Below are 15,928 nucleotides of genomic sequence, written 5' to 3' on the forward strand. Positions count from 1 at the left end.
TTTTGTCAGGTTTGGGGATCAGAGTAATAGTGGCCTCGTAAAACGTGCTTGGGAGCCTTCCCTCCTTCTGGATTTTTTGGAATAGTTTGAGGAGAATAGCTGTTAATTCTTTTTGAATGTTTTGTAAAGTTCACCTGTGAAGCCATCTGGACCAGGACTTTTGTTTGTTGGGAGCTTGTTGATTACTGATTCAATTTCTTTGGTAGTAATCGGTCTGTTCAGAGTTTCTATTTCTTCTTGATTCAATCTTGAAGATAGTATGTTTCTAAAAATTTATCCATTTCTTCCAGATTGTCTAATTTGTTGGCATAAAGTTGCTCGTATTTTTCTTAAAATTTTCTGTATTTCTGTGGTATCTGTTGTCACTCCTCCTCTTTCATTTCTGACTTTATTAATTTGGGTCCTGTCTTTTTCTTGGTGAGTCAGACTAAAGGTTTGTCAATTTTGTTTATCTTTTTGAAAAAACAGCTCTTGGTTTCATTGATCTTTTGTATTTTGGGGGTTTTTTTGGCCTCTATTTCATTTATCTCTGCTCTGATCTTTATTATTTCCTTCCTTGTATTCCCTGTGGGCTTGTTTTGCTGTTCTTTTTCCAGTTCCCTTAGGTGTAAAGATAGACTGTTGATTTGAGATTTTTCTTATTTCTTTAGGTAGGCCTTCATTGCTATGAATTTCCCTCTTAGAACTGCTTTCGTTGCATCCCATAGATTTAGGGTTCTTCTGTTTTCATTTTCATTTGTCTCTATCTTTTGATTTCTTCCTTGATCTCAGTGTTGACCCATTCGCTATTTAGTAACATGTTATTCAGCCTCCATGTATTTGTGTGTTTTCCGGATTTCTTCTTATAATTGATTTCTAGTTTCGTAGCACTGTGGTTAGAGCAGAAAACTTTTTAATACTTTGTAATGGTATATTTTTAATGTTCTCTGGAAGAGTACATTCATATGAAGGAATATGTGTTTTTTATACATTTTATACATGTATATACATTTTATACATTTATGTTTTTTATACATATTTTTTAATCAATAATAATTTCAGGAAAATGTTAAAGATGATTGGTAAATTACCAACAAATTAAAATGTTTCTCTAGACTGATCATTTAAGGAACCCTTTTCGTTCTGATTTCATGTTTTATTAGATCATAAAACAAAACTTTAAATATGCAACATCCTTGTTCTGTCTTAGGTTTTATCAGTTAATATGTCAGTGAAAAACAACTACCAAAAGAGATGGTACAAAATCTTGGACTCAAGTTATTGTGCATTTGACATAATTGAACATAGGTGATAAATTATAAAAGTTAGATGATAAAGTTTAAAAGATGATAAAGAGGAAACATTGGTTATCCTAGTTCATCCTCCCAACATCCATACAAATAATAATCTGGAACAGAAAATACATGTCGCCTATCCTTGCCAGGGAGAATTGGCACCCCTGATGTTTTCTTTAAAGTCTAGGCTCACTTCTGCATGGCAGCTCGGATTGCATTTTGGAGTGCTGACAACCATAGGAACTTATCATCCTCAACTTCTGTAGCACAAGTCCATTGACGTTTTGGACCTTGAAGAGTAAATGCATTCTTGATATCTGTAAAAGTATTTGAGGTACATGGATTAATCTTTGCAGGTAACAAAAAGAGAAAATGTTTTAAAATTCAAGAATTGACCAAATCATCTTTAAGAATTTTTTAAATACTAAAAAGGAATTCATACAAATACAGTTTAGAATATAACTTCCAAAAATTACTAAATAATATGTTATAACCTAAAATAATCTTTTCTTTATATTATAATTGTAACTGGCAATTATAGTGAAAAACTAAATGATAGGTAGTAGTGTTCTTTAATTCCTTGTCTTAGCTACTCCAGAAGGAACCGGAACCAGTAAAGGTTTTTACTAACAGTTGTAGATAGAAATGCTGAGAACTAAACCTGGACAACCTTTGTATGAGGGCCAGTGACAGAATTGAACCAGTTACTTAGCTGAATGCCACTCTATTAGGTTACAGAATTGAACCAGTTACTTAGCTGAATGCCACTCTATTATGTTATGCCCTATCAGACATAGGGCATAGCTGATTAAGGGGAGAAGAAAAGAGACATGTCATACACTTTTTAAACATACTCAGTGGTTGTAGGTAACCCATTTTATCTGAGTTTGTCTTCTAGGTGGAAATACTGATTCTCACACTTGGTATTCATGTTTTTCTCAGGCTCAGATTTAAAATGGAGCTGAAGCTAATGAGAAGAAGTCCTATTTAGATTAATACCTTCTCTGAGATCTTGGTTCCAGCTTTAACCTTAAGTCTTGCCTTTACATGCAGTCGAAAATGCTGGAATGAGAGTGCTACATTCAGTTTGTCTGGCCTAACAAATACAGGAAAGAGATGGATTCTTTTCAGCTTGGAAAGTAGAGTATAGGAATAACTAAAGAGGCACAGTACGTTTAAGTAGGAATTTTTCTGTAACAATATTTCTATTGAGGTTATGAATGAAATGTTTATTTGTAAACATCCTTTATCTCTACTCTCAAATATGAACTTTGGGAGGAAAAGGTACAGCAAATTTTTAATAATCACTCAACCCAGTAGAATGGAAACATAATAGATAAAAATTAAAATTGTAACATCTACAGGCAGGATAGGGTAGTGGTTAAGGGTTCCAGCTTCCCCGTTGAACTGCTTCAAAGACTCCCTCATGATGGGGGTGGGGAAGGTCATGCCTCCGTTTGTGAATTTTGAAAACTATTTTCCTACTGTCCAGGGTGCATGTCTGACAATGCCAGCATTGCTTTATTTTGCTGTTTCAGGTAAATGAAAGTTTAATGAAATCCGGGAATTATTTGCAAACTGCAATTTATAATTCCAGTCTTTTCCCTACTTTTCTATAGTAGTACCTCAGTTTTTGAACGTCTCTGTTGACGAACATTTCGGTTTACAAACGCCGTAAATTTTATGGATTTATGGTATCATTAGATAGTAAAATTCATGCTGAATTTGCAGTTTTAGGGGTGATTTTAAAGGTCTGGAATGGATTAATCCATTTTGCATTACTTTCTTTGGGGAAACCGCACCTCGGTTTTCGAACATTTCTGATCTCAAACGGTCTTCCAGAACGGATTACGTTTGAAAACAGAGGTACCACTGTATTTTAATAGTTTATGAGCTTTACATAATATAGCTTTCAAAAGGTATTCAATTCTTGGAAGGAAAAATACATACATTTGGAATCTGGAATATCTTCTATGAGTAACCTGTGCAAGGCCACTGATGCGATGAACTGGTAGGTTGACTTTGAAGTCCTTTCAAATGGAGTGTGAGATGTGCCCCGACTAGAAACAAGCAGTGCGTCGTTGAAGAGGAAAAGACTGAGATCACGGGTATGTTCATAGAGCCTGTCACAGTGGAGAAGGGTTACGTATGCATGTGTATGTACTGTTAGAATTCACCAACAAGCCAGTAGTCAAGGCTTTTGCTCCACTACAAACCTTTTGAATGTCTCATTGAAGTTGTCTGTCTGATTTTCCTCCTGCGGTGAGTAGTCCCTTACCTGTCTCAGACCAATACAGTGGGTGGGGTGTGCCTCGGGATTCCTGGGAGAGAGGAGCCCACTTGTCCCACTGGACAAGTATTCAGGCCATGTGGGGGAAATTAACATTTAACTTTCCCTCCTTTATTACATGAATCATGCTAAAGCTGTATTTCTAAACTTTTACCAAGTTTGGTATTTTGTGCTTGATGTAGTTGAGCAATCTGGGGGATAATAAGTTTTTGTTTGGTTTTGTCTTTAAGGATAACAGGTTGGGGTAAAGAAAAGCATGGGAACCAGTGTGGCACTAGATGTCTTAAGTAGAAAGCAGGGAAAAGAAAAGCATTTAACTACTAGGCAGAAATAGAAATTTCTAATTTTAATTGGAGGGATATTGATGTGTAACAGTATACTTCATCAGTGTGAAAGGTTCGAATTAAGCAGCTCTTCCTTTTCACTGTGGTTGCTACCATGATCAAATGTAGGCATATGTATCAGCAGGCAAAAGGCGGTCTCCTCGCCGTCCATCTATTATCCTCTGCTGTTCTGTTGTTGGCACTAGATCAAGGTGTTAGGTATGTTTCACGGTAGTATAGGTTATGTTGTGTGAGGCCTCGACAGAGCACCAAGTGCTGAGGAGGAGGTTGGAGGAGCCCCCACCCCTCCCGGAGTGGCTAAGTGAAGCAAGCTCAGTGTTTGGACGAAGGGTAACCAAAAAATGGTTTTCTTTTAGAAGCATCAATCAGCCCTCATTTACTCTAAGGAAGGGAGTCAATTTACTGGCTTGTTCAAAGGAAGCCTCTTATTTTTTATCTTTACTGTTTTTGCTTCATTTTTAAATTGTCAATTTAGATCCACAAATGGTTTTAATAAATGCTAAAGTCCACATACTACTGGCTTTTTTTTAGTGTATATTTTGTTTCACTTTTTCTTTTGTTTGGCTCACTCCTCCCTCTGCTCAGGTCACCCAAGTTACATATCTTTCCACTTTTTGTCTGTTCAGGTAATCACACACATGTACATATATACAATATACATCTATTTATAGATATGTGCCATTATTTTACAAAAAATGATAATATTAGTCATTTTTTCCTGCTTTTCTCACTCAGCAATGGAAATCACTTCAAGTTAGCAGGTATGGCTTTAATTCATTCTTTTTAATAGCTAAGTAATACTTCTTAGTGTGAATGGACCATCATTCAACTCTTCCCTTTTTGATGGACATTTGCTTTGTTTACAGGCTTGGGTCTCTTTCCTCCCTTTCTTCCTTCCTCATTTTCATTTGTTCTTTCGTTATTGCCACTATGAGCAATGTTGGAATAAACTGATCCTGACATAAACAAATTCCATACATGTGCTGTTATTTCTATCATAGAATTCCCAAGGGTAGGATTGACTTATTAAAGGATTAATGTATTTTTATCCAAGACTTCTAATTGTTCTCCGATAAATGCTGCTATATTTAATATTTAGAGTCTATATGGCAATAGCTCTGACTTATACATACTACAGACTTTAATGTGCATCTGAATTACTTGGAGATTTTGGTAAAATGCAAATTCTGATTTAATGGAGCTAGAGTAGTCTGAGATGCTGCATTTCTAACAGCCCCCAGGGGGTGCTGATATGTGGACCACACTAAGTAATGAGGCACTTACGTCATTTATTAGTTAACAGCCACCACTATGAGCTGAAGAAAGGACTGAATCAAGAGAGTTCAACATTTTTAAGGAGTACTAAGAACTTCAGGTTCAGGTATTGGACAGTGTTAGGAAGTACAGGTCGTGCTGGATGTTGGGTGTGTGGATAGATAGAAATGGTCACCCAACCACTAGAGCCGGTTCACTTTTTCACCTATTTCCTTCCTGTCTCTATGTGTTTCTGATTCAGGTTGGATGGAGTGGGGCACTGTACATACACTGATATCTTACAAGAAATACTGTTCTAGATCAAGTTGATAAATTACTTTGACAACACTGGAGCCAATAGAACTAGGGATGAGGGAGGAAGGAAACAAGAAAGGGTAGGGGGTGCATTTTAAGTCCAATGGGCTCTACGTGGTGGTGAATGACCACTTTAGGCAAAGGAATACTACCGATACACTTGCCCCTTTGGGGCAATATTTTTACTCTATTACTGATAAGAACAATTATTTGTTATATCAGTTTAGAAAAGTGTTTGAAGCTCTAATACAACTTTGTTGTTTTATGTGAATTATCAGAGAATGTGCCTACAAGAGTGCTTTGAAGAAGTGGCTTTGAAATGAGTGTTTGCTTTGGTAAATAATTCCATGTTTTTTCCTTTCAAAGAGACAACATTGAGAGCAGAGGTAAAGAGAGTTCCAGTTTTGTGACCCACTTGGATTGGGTGGGTGGGTGGGGAGGGAAGGAGCATACACATTAACCTGAGTTTGGAGTTGAGGCCGCTTGTAATCTGAGGACAAGAGCAGGGAAAGATAAACCTACAGACATTTTGTTATTTCAATCGGATCATGAGAGTACTATTTAAAATACTTATAAATCTGAGTTTGATCTAAAAAAAAAAGCTTTTCAAAAGCCATTTACTAAATTAACACCCTCCCCCCACCCCCAAGATCTTCAACCATTTTCATCCACAGACAAAAAAAGAAAATCAGAACCTTTAAAAAAAAAAAAATTTACATACGCAAAAGCAAGTGATTTTCCCAATTCAAACTGACATAATGGAGCAGCTGAAGTGGAAACTATGGATCCTGCTAGGGTTTCAGAAAACTGCTGCTCACATTCAAAAGAACCAACTCTAAGGGTATTTTTCCTGAACTTGAATAAGATTTTGTATCTTATTCAAAAATAGGTTCAATGACTCAGCAAAATGGAACAGGTCTGTAGTTTAAATACTAAACGCCATTCTAGATGTGTTTTATTGTTATTCAACTGTTGCATTAGCCAGCATGAGAGAGGAAGTACCCAGTTTCTACAAATACATAAAACTTTAAAAGGAATTTTCAGAACATAACCTGTGGCATGAACAGACATTAGACCATTGGTTCTGTGAGCTAATCTCAGCCAAAACTCTAGCTCCCATCACCCACACGGAGTGATTTGGGTTCCCAGGACGAGTTAATTCAGAGCCAGAGTCCAGTATCCCTGAGAAGTCTGGGTTTTTCCTTTCCCCACTCCATAGTTTCCCTGGTAAAGGACTGTACCACACTTTGGATAAAGCTAAATGGAAAGTTAACTGCATTTGTGGCTTTGTAGGGTATTTTCGGCAAGAGGACTTGGTCTGAGAAGTGGATGGCTGCATTTGGTGACTCAAGACTCTATTCAGCCCTAGAGGGCTTCACTTTCGTACCTTTGGGGAGACCCCTTTGGAAGGAAGAAAACGCGCGCTAAAAATCAGCCAGCTTAAAATCACATAAATGAAACTCAGTGTTTCTGAAAATACGATAATATAAAAGTTCCAAGGTACATAATGTATTCTAACAGCTTAATATACCCCAAACTTTGTGGGCTTTATCCACAGAGGGACAAATACCTCCAAGTTCCCTAGCTCTAAAATAAATCAATAACTTCATCTCTACCCCCGAGCAAATCTTCATTTATAGTGGAAATGTTTTCTGTGTCACAGTTCTTGTTTATTAGTAATTTATTTGGTTAGCAATTCCTGCTGTGTTAGAGAGTATTCTGAGGGAGGCTCACTTCAGCTTTCCACCAGCCGGGCTAATCAGTGGCCAGAGCACTGGAACCTGGTTTTCAATCATTTTAAACCGGCACTTGTTCTGTCACCTTAGACAACTTAAGTACAGACTCCCGACCTGTAACATGGTTCCAGTCCTGCCTTCCTCACCAAGTGCTTTTAAAGATGATCTCAAATGAGGGAAGTGAAAATATGTGGTAAACTGTAAAGCCGTATACTCATGTGAGTTGGTATTGCTGTGTAAATAGAAGCAGAGTTTCCTCCAAATAGAAATCTCTGATGGAAATCATGGGAATGGTATTTCTTGGGTTTTATGTGATTTTCTAAAATGACAGAAAACAAGGTTACAGACTACATATTGTGATATTTTCTGTAATATAACTTGTTTTGCATTTACTTAATTTCAAATAATGTAAAATTACATTTATATTTATTGCTTGGCAAATCACTGCCTACTTACTATGGTACCTATTTAAATATAAATGTACCTCATAATTAGAGAGTAAAATAATTTATATTCTCCCACTATCCTCAAATTCTTAAATGTAATCTCAGTTGTTGAAACACCGAAGGCAGATGTCTGAGTTCTAATTGAGACTTCTAGCTTCTGGTTGGATATGGAAAGAACTTGGAAGTCTTCCCTTCCATCCTCACAACAAAACAGAAGCTGAAAAACTCAAAGTCAACAACTCTCCTTAGAGCTGTAAACAAAAATCTGGAGACACATTTTTGAAAAAATTTTAAAGAGAGTTTATTGGGGTAACGATTTGCAAACCACGAAATGTAGTCATCAGTACGAGCCGAGAATGCGTTCTGAAATGGAGGGGATTGGGCAGGGTTTATAAAGGCAGAAGTTGCAAGGGGATGATGATCATGGAAATGGGTTGCTAGGGGAAGCAAGATGATAAACTTACGATTGGTGGGGACAACTGGGCTTTCAGTGGTTGGCTGACTCAGTGATCGAGCAAGTGGGGTTGTGAGGAAAGAACAATGCGTGATACAGGATTAAGCATTTATCAAGTCCTAGTGTCAGCCCAGGCCTGTGAGACAGAAAGGCTGTCTTTGATCGTACAATCGTACAGGGAGTATTATTTATCAACGATGCAAGGAATACAATTTATCAAATACTACAGTCAGCAGGGGAGGGGAGTGGGGTGACAGCTGCTGGCTCTGCACGCAGTTCCAGAGCCCAAAAGAACAAAGTTATGCTCTTCAAGCAGCTTCAGAGCTCAAGCTGCAAAAATCCAAATTTGAGGGCAAAAGTTATGATGTTGAAGTTCTTATTAGTCCTCAGATCCATCAGAGAATTGAGGTCACAAGATAAACCACTACCCTAAAAGCTGGAGAGACAGGTGGACAGAGAATCACAGCTTACTGGAAGCAGAAACTGCACACTGGAGCCAGCATCAGGTAAGACTAGTTAAAGGGTAATTGACTAATTGCTAGAAAGTGAACGAATTAAGCAATTACAAACTCCTGGAGGCTTAGCTTTAGGGCGATCCCCTTCTCACTTGCAGGAACCCCCCACCCCCAGGTTCTAACTGTGAAGATCTAAGAAAATCCTCTCATTCTTCCCCATGGGGAGGGGAAAAGTAACCATTTTGAAATATGCCCAGAGAGTTCTATTCTTTAAAAAGGCCTGCCCTCAAAAGAAACTATTTTACTAGAACCTAGAAAACATGGGGGAAGGGAAATGCTCAACTCCAGTTCCCACTAGCTTTCCTGTCTTATCTTAGAGGTGAAAAACCAAACAAAAAGCTGAGAAGCATTTGTGAAGGTCATAGCCCAGAGGCACAGCCTCACTGAAAAAACTGAGACAAATCATAGAATTATAGAATTCTCACCTCTCCCCTCATTTCTTACTACCTCACCAGTGCAATTCCTGATAATAATGTAGGGTTACAACTTGAAAGAATGGCAAGGCTCAGACTCTATTGAAGGGATCTCTAGAAAGCCCAATGATGACAGGAGACAAAAACAAGGACACCAGAAAAAACTGAAGCCTCTGACACCACAGCTACAGCTAATAGTAACACAGGCTGACATCTAGTGAGGTAAACAGAAAACCTGCTAAAGGCATATTTACCTCAGTTCCTTTTACCAATGCTTGATATCTGGCTTTCAACAAAAACTTACAAGGCATGCTAAGAAACAGATAAGACAGGGCAAGCCTCAAAGCCAGATGCAGATATGGTAGAGAGTTTGGAACTGTGACCAAGAATTTAAAATAAGTGATATATCAGGACTCTAATGGGAAAAGTGGACAGCATGCAAAACAGATGGGTAATATAAATATGCAGATAGAAACTTAGAATAAAAGGAAATTCTAGAAATCAGAAACACTGAAACAGATGAATAATGCCTTTTTGATAGGCTCATCAGCAGACTGGACCAAACCAAGGAAAGAATCAGTGAGCCTGAAGAGATAGGCTCAGTAGAAACTTACCAAATTGAAAAGCAAAGAGAGAAAGAAGACTGAAAACAAACAGAATATTCAAGAAACATGGGACAATTACAAAAGGCGTCACATATGTCTAATAGGAATATCAGATGGAGAAGTGTTGACAAAAGAATGTCCAAACCTATAGAAGAATCTTATAAGACTCTATTTGAGTCAAATTTTGAGGAGATGCCCAGAAGCAGGATCTCAAAAGATTAAGAAAATGCTCTGGAGAGGGGTGGTTTTGCAGTTCTTTTTATGCATTCATAATCAAAGGGGAGAACATAAGGAAGGTTACATGAGATCCATTGGTGGTAGATTAAGGAGGTGGGAGAAAACAAAGTAGGGAGATTTGTAGGAATGGGTGAAAAGCAAATGGAGAGCTATATACTTCTTTTACACTGGTAGGTAGCGGATACTTGACATTTAACAGTAAATACAGATAATATACAGACAACAAGATAACAATGAGGAGTTTGCAACATGTGACTGTTACGCCTCTGAGGAGGCTGTAAAAGATGATTACTTTGGCTTTCAAAGGTGTATAATATCCTAGATGCACAAGAACAATGGACAGGACTCACTTAAGACAAATACTGAACTTACTAAGGAAGCTACAGGCCTGGGGCGTGACTATCCACCATACCTGCCCAGTTAGTAATTTACAGTTAGATCAGCCTGTGTGGTGACTTTTGGTTACTGAGTTTGTCAGGTTTGCTATAGCCCCCTTTTCGTTCACAGAACAAAGAGGAACAGAAGAAATATTTGAAATAATAATGGGTGAGATTTTTCCAAAATTACCGGCAGACAACAAACCACAGTTCCAGGAAGCTTAGAAAAACCCCAATCAGGATAAATACCTTAAAATTTACACTGAGTCATATCATATTTAAACTCCAGAAAATCAAAAACAAAAATAAAATCTTAAAAGAACTCAGAATAACAAAATGCTCTACCTATAAAAGAACAAGGATAAAAATTACAGTAGGCTTCTCTTCAGAAAACTAGGCTTCTCTTCAGAAACCGTGCAAGCGAGGAGAGTGGAGTGAAATAGGTGTTGAAAGAAAAGCCCACCAATGTAGAATTCTGCAGCCCGCAAAATTATTATTCAAAAGTGGAGGAGAAATACTTTCTCACACAAACAAAAATTGAAGGAATTCATTGTCAGTAGGCCTACCTGACAAGAAATACTAGAAGTTCTTCAGAAAGAAGAAAAATTATATAGGTCACAAACTCAGACTTACATAAAGAAAGGAAGAGTGTTTAAGAATGAATACACAAAGGCAAAATAAATTCTAATCAAAAACCGAAGGTATAAGAAATTCTAATAAAAAAACCTAGCAATTTCTAGCACGTGTCGTACTATATCAGTGTGTTTAGAATTACTGATTTGGTTGCTAGTTTCATTCCATCATTGTAGCTATTTTCTATTGCTGTTAACCAAAGACAACAAAACACTGTGACAATGAGAAGAGTGACACAATTTTTGTGTGATTTGATTTTCACTTAAGATTAACTCTAGGTGGGGATAGAGGTGAGGGGACTGATTTTTCTTCCAACTTCCCCACCCCCTACCATGTGTATTTGGGAAATATTCACTGAAATAACAGACCATTTTAATTTATTTTATTGGAGTTAGACAAATTAAAGTTTATTCCTCTCTATTTGCTTCCCATTTGTTGAGCCATCATCTTTGTTATTAATACTAAGCACATTGGCAAACAGTTTCCTAAAGCAGAGACCAGCAAACTGGTTCCACCATGTGTTTTGTAAATAAAGTTTTATTGGAACACAGCTACACTCATTCATTTATGCCCTGTATTGTTTATAAAGATTGTATTATTGTTGTGCATTATGTCGATTATACAGCTGCTTTTGTGCTGCATTGGCAAAGTTAGGTAGCTGCCACAGAGATCATTTGAGCAGAAAGACCTAGAGTGTTTACTATCTGACCCTTTACAGAGCACATTTGCCCATCCTTGTTCTAAAGGAGAAAAGAGGATGCTAGTTTATGGAAATTGGCATCCACCGCCATCTTTTGTTCTTACATGACTGTGCAAAATAGATAGTGAGACCTCATGGTGAGACCTTTTAAATACTGACCTCAGTAACTATCTGAAGATAACAAACTGGTCTCTTTCTTATAGTTGAGCAGACCATTGGTGTGATATCCCACAACACTTGGATCTCCTCTCAGTAGAAAAGTGCACGACCTTTAGAATTTCTGCTTCTGTAGAGTTTGTGGTCCTGGTAGAGAACATTTATTTTTTTCCCATTCTACCCAGTAGCTGCCTGGAATGCAAGTAAGGTGATAAAGTATCTCTTCTTATGTCAGAGTGGGATGTGTGTAACTTTACAGTTCAACACAAAGGTTTATCGTAAATTTACAATATGTCAGACATTGTACTAAATGCCGGGTACCAGATGAGTATGACACAGTCCCAGCCGTAGGATAGTTAAATGTTTACCTTAAAGAGAAGCTTATTTCCTCATCACAGCAGTGAAGTTGGGCTACATCTTGGATCCTAATCAGATATCTGTTTACTTCTGATAGAGTCTATGAAATCAAAAACAAAATCAGAAATGTACATAAATTTTTAGAAAATAAAAAGTCCCACTACTGCAGAACCATTTTGTATCCCAGAATATATTTGTTGAGTAGAACTGAGTTCAATTATTAAAAAAACAAACGTTTTTAACGTTTATAAAATAGGCATTTTTTAGAAAGACCACAGAATTGACAAGGAAAATTACATTTTAGGGTGCTGTCTAATTTTTTAAACTACTGACATTGTTTCATTTATAAACACTTTCCTAATATCAAAAATAAAGTGGGGGTGGGATGAGTAAGAAGCGATCTATCAAGAAAAGGAAGTAAATGAATTGCTACAAATGAAGAAGTCAGGCCCTTGTGCTGACATAGCCATGGAGATGGCCACTTGGTGTGAACAGAGATACAGAGGTTAAGTTCAGTGGACTCTGGGAGTTGTGAGATTTGGGGCTTTTTGTAATCCAGTCAACCCCACTTCTCTTTCCCTAGGAAAATATGGAGGTCTAAATTATTACTCCATCTTGCTTCCTCAATTTGACCCAATAAAAATAACATCTCCAATCAACTGATACTTTAATTCAATATAATTCATATATCAAGCTCCTATTATATGCCAAACACTAGAAGACAAGTAAAGCACAGCTCATGCCTGATAGAGGTCCCAGTCTTGTGAGTAAAGGATTGCAATAAAATGTGACAGACATGTTCGGATGGCTGCAGAATACCTAGGAAGGGGCAGTTCACAGCTGAAGATGTTGGGGTAAAAACTACAAGGAAGATGTTAATTGAGCTGGATTTTTAAAGGGTGAATAGGAGTTTATCCAGCAGAGTAGGAAAGATACTTTTTGAGAAGGAAAAGAATGGGCAAAGCATAAATGTGTGAAGAGAGGATAACATAACTGGAGAATTGTGAGTAGATCTTATGTGTGTGTGGTTTATAGTTTATGAAATTGTGTGTGGTTTGAATTGTGTGTGGTTTGATCAACAGGTGGTAGGCAAGGCAGTAAGAAGGGAGAATGGGACCAGATAATATTCTGTAGGTAACAACCAACAGAGGACAGGTAAAGGTTTTTTCAGGTATCCTCAGTGTGCAAAATCCTACACCCGCGGCCATGCATAGGGAGATATAAAACAACAGAAGACATGGCCCCTTTCCTCCACGCAGATCATGATTACAGTTGTATCGAGCAAGGAACTAAGACTACAGGAAGGTTCCAGGCTGGGGTGAAGCCCACTGTGCCTCTTCTCATCTAGCATCCTTGCAGATAAGAAGGATGTGAAATGTGAGAGTTTGGCAGCACCAGGCATGCAACAGATGTTAGCTGATTTGAAATCTGTATGTCTCGTTTTGCCAGTGATACAAGTTTTCATTCATGATCATGAGCTGTAGCAAGTACATCAGAATACATACAGGGCACCCCCAGATGATTCTCTGTATGTCTGACAGCTGATCTTTCATACCGATGTTTTGCTTCATCTAGAAAACAAAGTGATTAAAAGCAAAATAAAATTGTGAAATTGTTATACATAAACAATACATTTAAAATATTTTATGGCATTTGAAATAGAGCATGGTGTTTTCATAAACTATAATAACAATCTCAATTTCATGTACCCAATGTTTTAAAACAAAGAGACATGTGAAAAGACTGTATGCAAAAAGCATCTTTTGGGCATCACGTGTTAGCAGTTTACATTCAGCCTGGACATGTGTGCAGTATGCACATCTTTCAGAATGATAGTACTATCGTCCAAGATGCTGAGTTCTTTCAGAGAATAATTATGATCGCAGGAAATCTAATACATGAAGAAGTACTTTCAGAAACCAAGGATTTTACTTTTTTCTTTTAGTTATCTAGAAAAATCAATCCAAATACCCCAGTCTTCAAACATTCATATGAATAAAGGTTTTGTTGTACTTGTACGGTTATCTGAAAACACTCTGTCTCATCTCATGTCGTTTGGCTTGGCATAGATGCTGTTCGTGCTCCAAGTCTCTGAACACAATGATCTCACATTAAAAGGATGAAAGACTTTGAAGAACACCACAAGAGGATCAGGTATTTCCGGATCTTTGAGTTAGAGTCACAAAAGCATTGTAACATTTTTAAAGGACACATACTCTTACCAGCAACCAACCTGATCTATATAACCTTTATATTTTTTGATTTGGTCAACTGCAGTGCTCAGGTCCTCACGGTCAACGTGTTCTGCAGGCGTATGAAGCCTCAGAGCGTAGAGAAGATGAATATATTCTTCAAATCTTCGGGATGGGTACAAGAGCAGCTCCTGCAGGCTGTGTGAGGTACAAAGAAGAGAACCTCAGTCTCTTTCTGAAGATCAAAGAGTGCCCTGTCCTTGGGGCGGCCCAGCCGTGCGCTCCCTCAGAACTCACCTCAGCATTTTGGTAACAGGGGTCTTATCATGCCTCTTCAAGAAAGCGCGGAATGCTGGTATCATTTCTTTGCACTAAAGGTGAGCATTATTTTGTCAAAACTTCGCTGTATGTGACAGTTGTAAAGTGTTCTGTTCCACCAGGCAGGCATGATCTACGAAGCACTCAAAGCAAGAGAGCAACATCTACAGCTAGTCAAAGTATTATTGTACTATTGGTGCTCCCTAATATGCAAAATGTCGTCTATTAGTTATACCCTAGACTTAACCCTATTCATTGAACGTAATCAGCATAGACAAATGAAAATGGACTTGGCAACTGGGTAGGCTTGGATTAGAATTAGAATTCTAATCTAATTCTACCTAATTCTATGTGATCTTGTCAAGTTACTTCTCGGAGCCTCAGTTTTTTCATGGATATCATACCTAACTCTTGTGGTGAAGGAAAAAAAGAATCCTGTCATAAAGTGCCTTTCACAAAGTAAATGTGATTTCCTTACAGTAAGACACTTCATGGTATTCACCTATAATACTGCTGTTACTCATGTGTAACATTATAAAGGTGTTCCACTGTATTGAACATCTGTTTTAAAGTGTATTCATTCATCACCATTAGAGTACCCAGGAAGTTACCTCATTTTCTCAGTAGGTACATGTTTAAAAGATGCCAGTAATGCTAAATTCTAGAAATGAAATATTCACTGATCTCAAAAATATTAATAGCTAACAATTATTGAGTACTTACATGCACATTCTATGCTAGTGAAAGAGATATCATTATTATCCATAACAGTAAAAATTTTGGCACCAATTGGTTTCTGATTGTATGTGATACTTTGCTCCAATTCTTGTCCTCATGGTTAGTTCTATGAAATTGCCTTATTGTGCAATTGTCACATAAGCGAATTGTCCAGTGGTGGTAAACTCTCTGGGTGGGGTGAGAAGAGTTCTACGAAGGGAGATGTCAGGAATCACCCAGAGGCCTGCCATCCCCCAGGCTTTTGGAGCTCATAGTCTTGCTTCTACCTAATCATTAAACGTTGTCCTGTACCCAAGCCACAGGGTACCTGTGACAGATGGAAGTCTGGCAGTTTGCATGAGGATTACTTCAGCCCAACAACCAGTTCCTGGACCTGCTGTGTCATGCACTACACTAGCCCCTAGTCACACAAAATTCAATAAGTCAGGGTCCTTGTTCCCTAAGAGTCCACAGTAAACCAGAGGAGGAGATCTGGGAACGAAGAGTACGGAAGAAGTCTTTCCTTTTAATTCTAGTCCTTTGGATTATACACAAAACTTCCTTTCAAGCTCAGGTCTAATAAATATCTGGTGGT

At 37.8% G+C, this 15,928-nt stretch overlaps 1 protein-coding gene across 1 annotated transcript in view; it reads right to left on the reverse strand.

Moving 5' to 3' along the window:
• Positions 1 to 347: 347 nt before the first annotated feature.
• Positions 348 to 15,928, reverse strand: part of ECT2L (epithelial cell transforming 2 like) — a 73,283-nt gene continuing 57,702 nt past the window's right edge. The window contains exons 19-24 of the mRNA XM_081045316.1: positions 14,596 to 14,669; positions 14,340 to 14,496; positions 13,612 to 13,677; positions 12,118 to 12,206; positions 3,225 to 3,397; positions 348 to 1,591 (exon numbers count right to left, since the gene is read on the reverse strand). Of these exons, the coding sequence (XP_080901442.1) occupies positions 1,464 to 1,591; positions 3,225 to 3,397; positions 12,118 to 12,206; positions 13,612 to 13,677; positions 14,340 to 14,496; positions 14,596 to 14,669 (687 nt within the window). The 3' untranslated portion in view covers positions 348 to 1,463. The remainder of the gene's footprint in view (positions 1,592 to 3,224; positions 3,398 to 12,117; positions 12,207 to 13,611; positions 13,678 to 14,339; positions 14,497 to 14,595; positions 14,670 to 15,928) is intronic.

Source organism: Rhinolophus hipposideros (genome assembly GCF_964194185.1).
Source record: "Rhinolophus hipposideros genome assembly, chromosome: 3".
NCBI lineage: Eukaryota > Metazoa > Chordata > Mammalia > Chiroptera > Rhinolophidae > Rhinolophus > Rhinolophus hipposideros.